At 39.6% G+C, this 15843-nt stretch overlaps 1 protein-coding gene across 2 annotated transcripts in view; it reads left to right on the top strand.

Moving 5' to 3' along the window:
* The first annotated feature begins 45 nt into the window (after nt 1-45).
* MRPL39 (mitochondrial ribosomal protein L39) overlaps nt 46-15843 on the top strand; it is a 30375-nt gene continuing 14577 nt past the window's right edge. The window contains exons 1-8 of one of the 2 annotated variants that reach the window (XM_064579902.1): nt 46-197; nt 945-1151; nt 3227-3366; nt 5620-5719; nt 6901-6968; nt 9548-9660; nt 12512-12577; nt 13470-13623. In XM_064579902.1, coding sequence (XP_064435972.1) covers nt 134-197; nt 945-1151; nt 3227-3366; nt 5620-5719; nt 6901-6968; nt 9548-9660; nt 12512-12577; nt 13470-13623 — 912 coding nt within the window. In that variant the 5' untranslated portion in view covers nt 46-133. Of the gene's footprint in view, nt 198-880; nt 1152-3226; nt 3367-5619; nt 5720-6900; nt 6969-9547; nt 9661-12511; nt 12578-13469; nt 13624-15843 lie in introns of both variants that reach the window. The other variant, XM_064579904.1, reaches the window with a different exon arrangement.

Genomic DNA, 15843 nt, shown 5'->3' on the forward strand with positions numbered 1-15843 from the left:
GGCGGCGCGCGGCCCGAGCGTCGGGACCGGAACAAAACTGTTCCACGGAACGCAGGGTGCGTGCTCAGAGTTTCCGGGGAGGAGGGCAGGAGAGGACCTGCGCGAGGCGGTTCCTACGGCGGCGGAGGAGGCAATGGCCGTGGGGGTGAGGGGGCTGCGCCGCTGGCAGGCCGCCCCAGGTGGCCCGGCTGGCTGGAGTGAGTTTCAGCGGCGGTGGGGACGGAGAGCGAGGCTTGAAGGATTATCTGCTCAGATGGGGCCTGAGGCGGGTCCTGGGAGGTCCCACGGGCTTGAGGGCAGAGGAGGGTCTTTCGGTCCCGGCTGTGGCGGCCGCCCCTCCCGGCCTGGGGGTCCAGACCTGGGGGTGCAGGGCGCACGGGGCCGCGGGGGGCGCTCAGGGCCCCTCTGGGGAGGAGCCCGCGTCCCGCTGCAAACATGTCCTTATTTTCCCGTTGGAGTGCTCGCACTGGCTTTGTCAAATCCTCTCTGATTTAGGGTTTGGAAAATAAGCTCGGTATTTCTCGCTCTAGGTATTTATCGTTTTGGCGAGGGAGCTCCAGTCCCCTGGAGCTTTCTTGTCCTCAGGATCTTACAGAGCGGCAGCTTTGTTCACCTTCCCAATGACTGGTCTGACTTTGACTACTTCTGGCTACGTTTTGCCTCTTGTTGTAAAGCACAGACTGGAATACGACAGAAAATCGGTGGGCAGTACAGATCTGATGGGGGAAGAGCCAAGTTGAAAGCGTGGATCTGGGCTGGCTGCGGTTTTCTTCCGCTGGCGTTTTAATTATTAATCTTAGAGGGCGGTTTAAGTGGATCGCCGAGCGCATTTTGGCCAGGGCGTTTTACAGTTCTGTTGCCTCCCATTCTTTCCTCGTAGGAGGCTGGTGCGGGCTGGGCTATGCGTTCTTCCACCACGGGCATTTCTTGTCATTTCCACCCAGGACTGATAGCAACATCGCCAGCTTCTCGGCTGTCACAGACAGAACTGATAGAGATGCAGAATGATCTCTTTAGTAAAGAGAAGAACAGGCAGTTATCATTAACTCCTCGCACTGAGAAGATCGAAGTTAAACACGTTGGGAAGACCGACCCTGGCACGATCTTTGTGATGAATAAAAACATCTCAACTCCCTATAATTGTGCTCTGCGTAAGTAGCAAATCAGGGTCCAGTTTTGACTATTGCACGTGAGCCGTGCGGAAGGACTGGCTCAGAGGAGGCAAGATTTGGTCCTTGCTCCCTGAACTTAGAGAAGTTCTCCTTTATAGAGCTTCTTACTCTCTGTCCACTGTCTTTAGCCCTTGAGGGTCCTGTGGGTCTTGAAACACTGGTCCTGTCATGCACAGGTTGTCCCGGGACTTGCTTGAATCGGGCTGGGTTTGGGGTGCTGTAACTGTTCAGGCGCAAGGAGGCGGAGGTGTTACTGGTGCTCTTGCCGGTTTAGACAGCACTCTGGGGTGATGGTTCTCAGCAGAGGAATTTTGGGTAGAGGGACTGCCCTGGCTTCGGATGACCAGCTTTTTTGGCCGCCTTTTCCTTTCTAGCTCTTTATGGCCTACCTTCACTCTTATCTGCTTACCACTTGCCTCCTTGTGTGTTTGGTTTTTGTTCATACTCACGTGTGTGTAGTAAATGTGTAAGTGGAAATGTGCATGGGGTGAATGGGATGAGGGTCCAAGTATGTGTTGTGTTCATATTTTAAAGGAGGTAACTGTGCCCTCTGTGTGATTCGCTGTGTGAATGAAGGAAACAGGGCCTCTCTATAGACTATTTTTGATCAAAATGCTTTTAAAGTAGCTTTGATAGAACTGGTAATGTTGACATTTAGAAAGCTTCCAAAATAGATCTATACACCAGCATGCTCACTCATATATGTGACTAGCTGCATCGTTTAAACTTTTGGAAAACTCAGTAATGATTCCATTTAAGTAATTAACAATTTTAGTTAAAAGCTTAAGCTAGTGTTATTACTTTGGATCTTCCTTTCCTTGGGCCCTTGAAGTAGTACTTATGATCATTGTTTACTTGTTTTGTGAACATTTCTTTGCTGTGTGTTGGGCATTAGGATTACAGAGGAAGTTAAGACAAAGCACAGGTCCTTAAGGAGTTTTATACGTTTCACATGTAGAGATGAAGCCTGTGAGCACCCTCAGCACGACTCCTGTGCTGACACTTGTCATTCACACCTCTGATCGTTCAGTGCACTTGTGAGTACGTACTGTGCTGCAGGTGTGGTACTAGGTTCTGGATATACGAATGAGTGAGCAAAAACAGACCTGATCCCCTCTGTATGGAACTTACTCAGACCCTGTGCCTGTGCTTTGACCACTTCTGTGAGTAGCTGTGTACTTGAAAAACATCTCATCAGGGTTGGAGTTGCACTTGCCTTCTGGTCAAAGAACAGACCAGAGCTGATTGGCTTATATGTGAATTCATACTGATAATTAAAAACTGTTTCCGGTATTGGGATGCCTGGGTGGCTCAGTCGGTTAAGCGGCTGCCTTCGGCTCAGGTCATGACCCTGGGGTCTTGGGATCGAGCCCCACGTCCAGCTCCCTGCTCAGTGGGGAAGCCTGCTTTTCCCTCTCCCGCTCCCCTTGCTTGTGTTCCCTCTCTCGCTGTGTCTCTCTCTGTCAAATAAATAAATAAAATCTTAAAAAAAAACAAAAACAAAAAACTGTTTTCGGTATTTAACTTGAACAGGCCATGTTAGGGAAGTAAGAGGTGGTTTGGGAGCAAGACCCCAAACTCATTAGGACCAGATTTACTATGGATGTATATTTATATATTTTCTCTTTTAAGTTGTGTGTGCACATATCCAAATATATCCATGATGCTGCTCTCTTAAGTGTAGCTCTTGGAAAATTGTATTTAAGTGTATTTAAGAAAAATTGTATTTAAGAAAATTGTATGTAAGTATTTAAGTGTAGCTCTTGGAAAATTGTTTTACTACTTAATAATTGACAGATTAATTTGAAATTAGACTTAGCCTTAATGATTTTTATAAATGGTTTGGGCAATTTTGTTAAGAATACATTGGATGTGTTGGGTATTATTTTTTTTATTAGTTATAGATGTAAGATGTAAGACTTTTTTCTCCTGAAGGAAGTCATTGCAGAATCTTGCTTTTCTGTTGTTCTATTTCTTAATGTAGCACTTAAACATGTAACTTTTCACTTTGGGTTTTGTTAGATTTAGACCTTCGATCTATTTTAAATTCCTAGATTTAAGTGAGTGGTACTGCAGGAAGTCCATTCTGGCTCTTGTGGACGGACAGCCTTGGGACATGTATAAACCTTTGACCAAATCCTGTGAAATTGAATTTCTTACTTTCAAAGATCGTGATCCAGGAGAAGTGAATAAGGTATTTCTGCCTCTATGTTCTTTTTTTCCCCCCTAGTTTTTCTTCTTCTTCTTTTTTTTTTATTTATTAAAATCTGTTTGCTACGGAGCCTGAAATGTGCAAATATGGCCAAGGTCAAATGTTGTAATGTACTAGATAATCAATGTTTTGTTTGTTAGGTTAAGCATTTTCACAGTTCAAAAAAATCCTTGAACTTGTATTTTTTTTTTTTTTTAAAGATTTTATTTATTTATTTGAGAGAGAGAGAATGAGAGACAAAGAGCAGGAGAGGGGGAGGGTCAGAGGGAGAAGCAGATGCCCTGCTGAGCAGGGAGCCCGATGCGGGACTCGATCCCGGGACTCCAGGATCATGACCTGAGCCGAAGGCAGTAGCTTAACCAACTGAGCCACCCAGGTGCCCAAACTTGTATTTTGGTTTGAGAAAACTATATGACTTGTCTTTTATATTCATGTCTTTGTTCTACTAACATTTATTGATTACTCTCTATATTTCATTCCCTCTACTGCTTGAATTCAGCCTTTGATCATCACTGGATTATTTTGGTAACTTTTTAACTCTGCCTTCTGCCCCCATTTTTAATACTAAAGTCTTAATACTAGGAGTTTTATTAAATGACATGACCAAGGATTGTGTCACTTTTTTCCCTACCTGGTAACTCTCAGGAATGACCTGAAAGTTATTCCCGTGCCTCTCCAGGCCCTGTGTGATCTGACAGCAGCTTGGCTTTCAAGCTTCACTTTCATGGCAGCTTTCCACTTCCTCTTTGCTCTGGCCACACTAGAGGATGTGGTCACTAATGGCTTAGGCTGTGTGAGCCTCCTGGCTTTTACTGATGTTCTCCTTCAACCCTGGGTGTTTTCTTTCCTCCCTGTTAAAGTCCTGTTTCTCTTTTATAGTTCAGTTAAAGTGCTACCTGCTCTGTGGGATCTTGTCAGTTTCTTCTTGTCAGAATGAATCCCTCCTTTCTTTAGGGCTCATAGCACTTGGCTAATGTCTCTAGATACAACATTTTATATTTTATATTACATTTTAATACTGCCTTGCTATATGAACCGTTGAATGCATTGGATTCTTGGCTCTGTTAAGACAGGATGTCCGTTGTTGGACCTAGTCCTTGACTTACATGCAATAGGTATTCAATAAATACATGTTGAAATGAAACACTTAAGAAAATGATAGATACGATAATAATAGCTCACATCAAGGATTAATTATGTATCAGGCACTATCTTAGTTGATTTATAGGTATTAACTCATTTACTCTTCATAAAAATCCCATAAAAATGGATACTATAATTCCCATTTTCCAGATAAATAAATGGAAGCAAAGAGAGGTTCAGCAGCTTGACCAAGCTTACCAGTTTAGGAAATAGTGGAGCCTGGATTTTAATCTAGGCATTCCGCCTCTGGAGTTCAACAGACATTAAAAACATTTAAGTAGGATAGATGAGGAGGTGCATTTTGCTACTTGCCTTCAAGGCCTGGGTCTGTACTTATTTTTAGTGTATGTTTATGTGGTTCTGTAGAATACATCCTGGAGCAGTTTCTGCTGCACACAACCAAGTGAGCCCACTTTTTTAGTCTCCAGATGTGGAGAAGAGCTTATGAAGGTCAAGTGCCCAGTTACAGTGGTGCCAGTATGGGACATAAGATGGGCAGGTCTGGTGCTGGACTTGTGTTTCTCTCTTCATGACTCTGATCAGGTCATTCATGGATACCCATATTAGGCATGCCCATGGGTCAAATGTGCTGGTGAAATGAAAGCCCAATTAATAGTGAGGTTGCTTTGCTGTACATATGAATAACTTGAGTGATTGCTATGTGATCTTAGGTAGAGGGTAGGCGTCATAAATTCTTAAAAGTTGAGTTTTTCCCTCTCTGTTATATGTGGTATAAACAGGTTTATAGTAATACATTTTTTTTTTTTAATTTTAGCACAAGTTTGTTAACAAGTTACCTTTATCTTGGGTTAAAGATAAAGTTGCTACCAGATAGTAAAACTGTCTATTGTTTGACAAACATTATAGTGTGTGATATCTTGCACAGAAACACCACTAACAGCACAAGTTGGTGCTTCATTCTTTTGTGCTTTTTGCTTGGGAGAGGTAATGTCATGGCCTGATGTTCACTATTGCTACATGCTGAGGATGGACAAATAGTTCCTAAGTCAAGAGTCAATCTAAATTTTAATACTGAAGAAATGTTAGTGAATCTTACTGTGTATTATGTTTGTGTGTATTTTATTTTTCTAGGCTTACTGGCGTTCTTGTGCCATGATGATGGGCTGTGTGATAGAGAGGGCATTCAAAGATGAATATGTGGTCAGTTTGGTCAGAGCTCCCGAAGTTCCTGGTAATGTACACACACACACACACATATTTTTGTAATCCTTGAGTAGTTTGGTACCTATTTTTGGTATTTTATAGAGCTTCTTTTTTTTTTTGAGCTTATGTCTAATTTTATGTAATATAAATTACTGTCATATATATGTTCCTTTTATAATGGGTAACAAAATCCATCTTATTGAATTATTGGAGGTCAGTAATTACATAATGGAATTCGAGGAGAATGTTTCTCTTGAATATGAATTTCATGTAATTACATTGTCTCGGTGTCTGTTTCCTACCACTTTAAGCATGTATTTCTAAATCAAATGTGTGAAGGAGGAGGAAATGAGAGTATAAATAGAATTCTGGAGAAAGCTATGTTTAGGTGGCACCATTTCACCAGAAATGTCTATGACTCTGGAGAGGAACCATTTTGGGGAGATGGAAGAGTTCACACACACTCTTTGTAATTTTGGTAGAACTAGGATTTTGCATCAGTATGTACAGTAAGATCACATTTGTAATTTTTTTTTTTTTTTTAAGATTTTATTTATTTATTTGACAGAGAGAGACACAGTGAGAGAGGGAACACAAGCAGGGGGAGTGGGAGAGGGAGAAGCAGGCTTCCCGCTGAGCAGGGAGCCCGATGCGGGGCTCGATCCCAGGACCCTGGGATCATGACCTGAGCCGAAGGCAGACGCTTAACGACTGAGCCACACAGGCGCCCCCACATTTGTAATTTTTTAAAAAATATAGAAGCATATATACCAAAAATATTTAAAAAGCTCAATGAATGATTCTAAGAACAAAACAACAAAAATGAAGAAGTTTAGAAGACATTAAAAAAGAAATTCAACATTTTATGTCCATTTAGTCATTCATCTACATATTAAATATCTCATGCTTTTGGAATTTTTATGTCTAGTAACTTTGAAATCTCTATAGTGATAATATTCTGAAAGAAAACATGAATGTTTAAAAACATACTAGTGATTTTGGGTTAACAAAAGGTGAGTTAGTTTTTTGGGTGGGGGAAAGTTGGTAGAACTCTGTCAAGAGCTGGGATAATGGTTACAGTTTTATAATTTGTAGAGTTGAGAGAGATTGCTGGCCCTTCATTTTATGGTCTAAATATTCCATTGTTGCCAATAAGTCCCTCCACCATAACAGATTTGACTTTGCCTTTCATTTTGGTTGGATTTACAGTAATCTGTGGAGCCTTCTGCTATGATGTAGTTCTGGATAAGCGACTTGATGAGTGGATGCCAACAAAAGTAAGTATAGTGTTTGGAATATTAATTTTAGAATCTGTGCCTTTCATTGTTAGAATGATTCCTACATTGTTGAGTGATACTGCATGTTGAGAATATTTAATTTAAAAGACCCTACTTACCTACCTACGTACCTACCTGTGTTGTTGCTTTCTCAGTGAATTCAAGATAGAGGCAGATAATGGGCATATTCACAATGTGGTCAGTTGTATGGAAGCTTTGTGTTCTGCTTGAAGTACTTTCTTCCTGGTACTGTTCATTCTATTTCTTAAGATAGTGGTTTTCAAGATGCCCAGAATATAAAATATAGAAGCTTAATCATCTTGGTTGATGTGGTGGTGCGAGCCTGGAGCCTTACTTTCTTGGATCCTCTGAGCACAATTTGAAAACCACTGCCCTAAACCATTTTAGCCTGTTGCATACTGTGAGGTCTCCCTATATACAAAGCTTACCTTGAGAGGAGGGATAGAGGGTAGAGGATAGAGTGAATTAAGAATCAGACTTTGACAAAGCTAACTCAAATAGCAACAAACTAGACTCTTGGTGAACGATCTGATTGAGTAGTAAGTGTTCTTCTTGTTGGTCTGGCAATTGGGTAACACCTGGCTAACAAGGAAGTTCTAGATCCGATGCCCTGTCAGGAGGGTGTGCTGATGACTTTCAAATGTCAAGCCTAGAAATTCAGTTATCACTGGGGAGAAGAGGCAAATGCCTGATTCTTAAGCAAAACTGTATGTCCTACAGATTGGAAGTCTGGAGATCAGAAAAGGAAAGGTGATGTACCAGACCATTTTATCAATGCTACTGTGTACATTTTTTTTCACATTTTAATGTCTCTGAAAAAAAATGTGTCTTACAGTAGATAGCATGTTATAATTGGTAGTGTTTTTTCCTTAGTGGTACATTTTCGATTTAGTGAAATACTGTAGTTCCTTATTGCAAAATTTTGGAGTCAGTACAGATCCAGGTTTAAATTCTGGTTTTGGAAGTTATTTCTTGTATAATCCTGCTCAAATTGCTTAATATCAGGAGAGAGGAGGGAAAGAGGAAGGAACAGAGAGAGAGGGAGAGAGGGGAGAGGGATGCAGGGAAGGTATTGGAACTCTTTCTTAGTGATCTCTGAACTCATGTCAGTATAAGTTCTTTTTCAGATATGCCCTCAGATTTAAGAAAGGATTCTCGCTTTGTTGGGGGATTTAAGTAAAAACTAATAAGATCAAGATTCAGTTCTCATTATCTATGAAACTTGCTGCCTCCTTTTCCTTTTTTTAAACACAAAACTTTATTTTTTTTTTTTTAAGATTTTATTTATTTATTTGACAGAGAGAGAGACAGGAGAGAGGGAACACAAGCTGGGGGAGCGGGAGAGGGACAAGCAGGCTTCCGGCCGAGCAGGAAGCCCGATGCGGGGCTCGGTCCCAGGACCCGGGATCATGACCTGAGCTGAAGGCAGACGCTTAACGACTGAGCCACCCAGGCGCCCTAAATACAAAACTTTAAATAAAAAAGAAATGTACTAGCTAATTGCGGGCACCATGGGGTTGGGTGGACCATTTAGAAAAAGTGGTGGAGAGTTATATTCAAGTAACAGTTGTATAAAATCATGAATGTGGATTTGTTATATAATAAATTGTCCCTTTAAGAATGGAGAAGAGTCATTTCATGCAAAAAAAAATCTAATAGGAAGCTTATGGAAAGAATTTTATTACAAAAATTACTTGCGTAACAGTGCTTGGTCTTTTCTGTATTAGTAATGATTTATAATATGAAAACTCAATTACAGTTTTTATTAGAAGTCTCATAAATATTGTTAATATGTACTAATCAATCATTTTAATTGCATAAAAATGACTTTTCATTAAACAGGAATTTTTAATATTAGATGTATTTTGGGCAGGGCCAATGATGACATTACGTTTCCTTGGTAAACGTTCTGAATGACATAAACAATAATTTTTTTCCCTGTTCATTTAAAAAAGCTTAGTTTCACTCACAATGTAAGCACATTTTTGTATCTTTCTTTTTATTAGCATTTTTTTTTTTAAGATTTTATTTATTTAGTTGACAGAGAGAGACATAGAGAGAGGGAACACAAGCAAGGGGACTGGTAGAGGGAGAAGCAGGCCTCCTGCGGAGCAGGGAGCTCGACGTGGGGCTTGATTCCAGGACCCTGGGATCACGACCTGAGCCGAAGGCAGACGCTTAACGACTGAGCCACCCAGGCACCGCTTTATTAGCATTTTTAATTGCATCATGTTTTAATAAACTATAAGGTTGTAAAATTTGGATAAAATGTTTATTAAGATTTCTTTGTAGGATTATCTTTAATAATTATAGGCTAATATCTTAATTACAAGTAAATTACAAGTTTCATAGTTTGTAGAGTTGAGATAAATTGCTAACCCTACCTTTTAAGGTCTAAATATTTAATTGTTATAAATTAATAACTTTCTTTCCTAACAGATTTGCTTTTGCTTTTTCTTTTAGTTGGATTTATAATATTTAGCATACAATGTTATCTGCCTTATGGAGAAAGGCTTTTAAATCAATTGTTACAAAAAGTTAATACTTTTATTTTGAAGGAGAACCTCCGTTCCCTCACGAAAGATGCTCACACTTTAATTTATAAAGATCTTCCATTTGAAACTCTGGAAGTGGAAGCAAAAGTGGCATTAGAAATATTTCAGCACAACAAGTAAGTGTTGGCTTCCTTGGAAATGAGATTCAACCTCCCAAAGTTATATGTAATGAAGAAAATTCAGCTCTTAAGAATCTTTATATCTGATGTATCTAAGATCTCTTTTTCTGTACTAGCCTATTTACTTTGGTTCATCATTTATTTCACAGAGAAAAAACCTCCCCCCACCTTCGATAATTCTCTCAGTTTGTCTTACTTCTCTGTTTCTTTGGCCAGAGAAGTCCTTTAGTTCACAGCAACCCCAAGGTGTGTTTCCCCTTTTTCCTCCCATCATCAGGTGATAGCGTACACGGAGCTGTATTATTTTGTTCATTGGGCAGGCTTTCCTTCTCACCCTCCTACTCTTGAAATGACAGGAGTGAGATGGAGAATACCAGTGCTCTGGAGGGAGCTAACCGCCAAAATAAAACATTCACACAGCCAGGGCTTAGTCTTCTGCACCAGAAGTATCCATCTGGTGGATTTTCTTTGCCAACATTTTAAATCCTCCCTGGGTCCTCAGTTCCCTTTCTCACTTCTTCTAATTGTAACAAAATAAGCTATATTTTAATATTAATCTAATTGAAATTAGAACTAAGTAGGGAAATCTGCATTGCAAAAAAATAACATAGATACTAGATTCTGAAGACAGAATAAGTCCCTGCAAATTGTTCAAGGTTATGGATCGGAATTTCTTTAGGTATTTATAAATTGAAATATAAGTTCTCATAGGGATAGTTTATAATATTTCACATATCCTGGAACCAGTGTACTTAGAAAGCAGTAGGAATGTACTAGTTTAACTGAACTGGACTGCAGATAGTTCTGTAGAACCAAACCACTGTTGATTCTGTAAGAAAATTCCTTGTATTATTGGAACATATCAACACACTTCCTGTGCTACAATTCTGGGGTTGTGCTATCCAAGAGATACAATGGAAGCCATCTATATAACTAGATTTTCTAGTAGCTACATTAAAAAAGTCAAAAGAAAAGGTGAAGTTAATTTTAATAATACATTTTATTTAAACAGTGTATCTAAAATGTTATTTCAGCATGTAACCAATATTACAAAATTGTTGTTACTTTATAGTTTTTCATGCTAAGTCTTCAGAATCTGTGCTCTTAAGGCACATTTCAGTTAGGGCTAATTACATTTAAGTGCCCCGTAGCTACCATAGTGTACTCTAGATGTTCATTCCATGAGATTTCCCACCCCTCCACCCCACTTTCCAGGTCTAGGAGGGCTTGTAGGAAAGTTAATTGAATGTATGGAAGGAGGTGTAGGGATGGTTTGGGGCAAGTTTGAGGGGACAGAGAATTTTGGATGGTTGAAGGTAGATCAGTGATTGGGCCTTTCTGCTGCAGGGGGAGCCTTAAGTGGCTTTGACTCCCAGGGGACAGGTACATCTCTTAGAGGTGGGTCAAGAGGGACAAATATTTAAGGGAACTGGCTCCCTTAATAATGTATGGGGGGTTGGGGCGCCTGGGTGGCTCAGTTGTTAAGCGTCTGCCTTCAGCTCAGGTCATGACCCCAGGGTCCTGGGATCGAGCCCCACGTTGGGCTCCCTGCTCCGCGGGAGGCCTGCTTCTCCCTCTCCCACTCCCCCTGCTTGTGTTCCCTCTCTCGCTGTGTCTCTCTGTCAAATAAATAAATAAAATGTTTAAAAAAAATGTATGGGGAGCTTTGGCAGAAGGGGTGTGGCAGTAAGTAGATGTTGTCCTGTGAACGAATGCTTCCCAACCTTGCCATACACCCACCTAATATTTGTTTAGCTTTGGGGTAAAGAGACAGGGCTCTTAGTAGTGAGTGGTAAAGTTATGATTGGAGCCTGGGCTGTGCAGTTCCATCTGTGCTATTAGCTGTAGTGACAGGATTGGGTGGGTTTGAGAAACATTTAGGCAGTAGAATTGACGTGACTTGGCAATGAATTGGATGGAGGGGGTGTGGCAGGAGAAGCAGGAATCAAGGAAATCTATGAAGTTTCTCACTCAGACATGTGGGTGGTTGGCGGTGTCATTTACTAAGCTAGGAAACTCAGGAATAAGAATACATTTGGTGGGAAAAGAAGGAGTAAGTTTTTGTTCTGTTTGAGAGTTGCAGAGTGTAAGATACTTGTGGAACAGTCTAGTAGATGTTCAGGAGGGTCTTATTTCAGGGCTCAGAAGGGGGATGTGGATTAGAAGCTGAACTGTGAAAGAGAGGAACGCAGAAGTGGGAATTAAAGCTGTGCATGTCAAGGAGCTAGCCCAGGGAGGATGTTTGGTGAAAAGAGGCTGTAGGACAGGTCCCCCAGAGGGTGGAGAAGGGGAAGAGTGGCCAGAGAGGTAAAATAACAAGCAGTAGGGAGTGTCAAGGAAGCCGGTGGAAGAGACCACTTGGAGAGACGGGGGTGAGCAGTGGAAATAAGGACAGGAAGGTGTCCGTTATGTTCAAACCAGGGAGGTGCCTAGGGCTTTGGGGAGAACAGTTTGGTGGAGTTGTGAGGCTGTGGCCGGACTGAAGGACATGAGGCATGAAGGGGAGGCTCCAAGGGTAAACCCCTCTTTAAAAAACTATGGCTAAAGGGGCGCCTGGGTGGCTCAGTTGGTTAAGTGACTGCCTTCGGCTCAGGTCATGATCCTGGAGTCCTGGGATCGAGTCCCGCATCAGGCTCCCTGCTCGGCAGGGAGTCTGCTTCTCCCTCTGACCCTCCTCCCTCTCATGCTCTCTGTCTCTCATTCTCTCTCTCTAATAAATAAATAAAAAATCTTAAAAAAAAAACAAAAAAAAAAAAACTATGGCTAAAGAGGAAGAGAAAGGGAGGGGCCCTTAAACTCCTTTTTGTGTATTTAGAAGTAAAACTTTTTTTTCTTTGCTGCTTTTTAGGTACAAAACGGATTTCATAGAAGAGAAGGCATCTCAGAACCCTGAGAGAATAGTTAAGCTACACAGGTAAGTAAAAATAAATTGGCTGTCATGCTAATTTATAGGAAGACTTAGCTTTATTGTTACCCGGATGTAGTGTATGACTGAAAAAGATGAATTTGTACCCTAATTTGTTATTCTTATTACCTTATTTTCTGTTGCTTTGTTCATTGTTTTGGTATGGTGGTAACTGGAAGATTTAAATTATCTTCAGGAGCAGTTGTGTTTTCTGTTCCTCATTTTATTGTTTGTTATTTTTATTTCTGCATTTCAAGAGTTGAAAACCATTGTTTAAGTTAATTTTGAAAGTGGGCAAAATATGCATTGCTATGAATTGAACATAATTCATGTGTATGTACAAATATGAATACTGACTAATTACTACTTACGTTACATATAAGTAAGTAGCATAGGAATGTGCTTTCTGATACAGGGATGAGGGAGGTATGACAATGCATAATGCATATGCAGAAGTGACTCCATGACCTGTATCTTTTTTCTCAGCCTCATGTTTTCTTGATTCAGAGTTAAGTTTTTTTCTTCTCCAAAGCTGCTCTTTGGACAATCTGTCGTATACACTGAGTTCCTAACTCTATTACAATGAGTTGTTATAAGGTTGTAGGTGATCAGTTTTAGACATTGGATTCACTCGATAGCATGATGTGTTCAGTGATCTTAATAATCTCTCTAAAGTTTTATCAATGCTAATAAAGAACAAGGTTCACTTGACTTTAATTTTCATAGTTTTAGCCTCTTCACTTGAGGTTGTTGTGTCAGGAGCAGTAGAGACTGAATAGAGCCACATGGAATGTTGTTGATTAGGGACATTGTCCCAAAGAGAATTAATAGATTTTTTTCCAAACTACTGTAAATGGTTTGATTTTGAGGTTTTATTTGTTTGTTTTTAAAATCAAATCAGATTTGGTGACTTCATTGATGTGACTGAGGGTCCTCTTATTCCAAGAACAAGTATTTGTTTCCAGTATGAAGTGTCAGCGGTTCACAATCTTCAAGCCACGCCGTTGAGTCTTGTACGAAGATTCCAGGGTCTGTCTTTACCTGTACACTTAAGAGTAAGTAAAGCTTAAAGTTTCAGGACATCCAGTTTGGGCGTGGGTGTGATTCTGGTCTTGATTTATACCAATTTGAAGGACATACATTTTAATTTTCATTTAAGTTGTGTGACACTAATACTTTGTAAATTCAGGTTTATGATAAAAATAATTTTCCCCGGAATGTAAACTGATTTAGTTGAAAAAGTTGAATCAGACTCAGATAGTAATTTTAATTTTTCAAATTAGTATAGGGGAGGAGGGTGCATTGAGGATTATTGGAGTGCATATTGGTAAGCCCTTCTGGAAGTCTTTTGAATTTAGGTTTGGCAGGCTCTTCTCCCTAATTTTCCTAATCTATTCATGACCCAGAGTCTGTTATTTTCCATATTGTTCCCACCCCTCGTTAATGCTTTTTTTTTAAATTCAACTTTGGATTTTCAGATAATTCAAAATCTGTGTAGATTTCACAGCCAGAGTATGGACATTGACATAATGAGGATGTAGTACAATTTCTTTATAAGGCTCTCACCTGTTGGCCCTTTATAGGTACATCCACTCTCCTCTGCCCCACCCCCACCTCCTTACCCCTGGCAACTACTAGTCTGTTCTCTGCTCCTACAAATTTTCATTTCAAGAATGTCATGAATGGGATCATACATTATGTAATCTTTGGGGATTGGCTTTTTTCTCTCAGCATAATTCTCTGAGGATTCATCGAAGTTGTTGTGTATATCAATAGTTGGTTCTTTTTTATTGCTGTGTAGTATTCTGTGGTATGGACCTACTGTGTATTGTTTAACCATTCACCCGTTAAAGGATATTTGGGTTGTTTGTAGTTTTTTGGCTATTATGGATAAAGCTGCTGTGAACATTTGTGTATAGGCTTTTGTGAATATATGTTTTCATTTCTCTGGGATAAATGCCCATGAGTACAATTGCTGGGTCATACGGTAGGCACATACTTAGTTTTTTAAGAAACTATCAAACCGATTTCCAGAGTGACTGTACCATTTCCCACCAGCAATGTGTGAGTAATCAGTTTTTTGATCATTGCCAGCATTTGACATTGTCACTATTTTTAGCCATTATGATAGGCTTGTAGTGATTTCTCACTGTAGTTTTAATTTGCATTTTCCTATTGGCTAATTGTGTTGAACATCTTTCCATGTGTTTATTTGCCATTTGTATATCTTTTTTGGCAAAAGTCTGTTTATGTTTTTTGCTTATGTTCTAAATTGGATTGTTTGTTTTTTTTTTACTGTTGAATTTTGAGAGTTTTTTTCCTAGTGTATTCTGGCTACTAGTCTTTTGTTAAGTATGTAGTTCACATATATTTTCTCTCTGTCAGTAGTTTGTCTTTTCATCCTCTTAATAAAAGATCAGAAGTTTTGCAGATCAGAAGTTTTTAATTTTGATGAAGTCCAGTTTATCAGTTTTTCTGTTTATGGATCATGTTTTTGGTGTTAATTCAAGTAATTCTTGGCCTGGACCTAGATCCCAAAGATTTTTTCCCTCCCCCCCCCAAAAAAGTTTCATAGTTTTATAGTTTTATATTTCAGTCTGTGGTCCACTTTGTGCTAAGTTCTGTATAAGGTGTGAGATTTAGGTTGCAGTTCATTTTTCTTGCCTATACATGTCAAATTGCTCCAGCATCATTTGTTAAAGAGGCTGTCCTTCCTCCATTAAGTTGCTTTTGTACCCTTATTAAAAATCATTTTAAAAACCATATCTGTATGGTTCTATTTCTGGGTTCTCTATTCTGTTCCATTGATTTGTGTGTCTGTCCTTCTGCTTTTATCACAGTCTTGATTACTGTAACAGTAAACAGTTCTTGAAATCAGGTAGAATAATTCATCCCATGTTATTATTTTAAAAAATTGCTTAAATTATTTTAGGTCCTTTGCCTTTTCATTTAATTTTAGGATAATCTTTCTGTATTGACAAGTCTTACTGGGACTTTGATAGGAATTGTATTAAACCTATATATAAATTTGGGGAGAATTGGCATCTTTACTAAATTGTATCTTCTAGTCTTATATATTCAAGTATATCTTTTATTTAAATCCTTCATCTCATTCATCAACATTTTGTACTTTTAGCATTTGTCCTTGACATGTTTGATTTTTCTCCACATACCTGTTTCCTTTCCTAGCTTTCTGCATTTCAGTAAATGACACCATCATCTACTTAGCTGTGAGGTAATCCTTGATTCTGTTTCCCTCCCATCCATACTCCACC

The sequence above is a fragment of the Mirounga angustirostris genome, unplaced genomic scaffold (genome assembly GCF_029215605.1).
Source record: "Mirounga angustirostris isolate CCGP_5_RB_7025 unplaced genomic scaffold, mMirAng1.0.hap1 SCAF_1, whole genome shotgun sequence".
NCBI lineage: Eukaryota > Metazoa > Chordata > Mammalia > Carnivora > Phocidae > Mirounga > Mirounga angustirostris.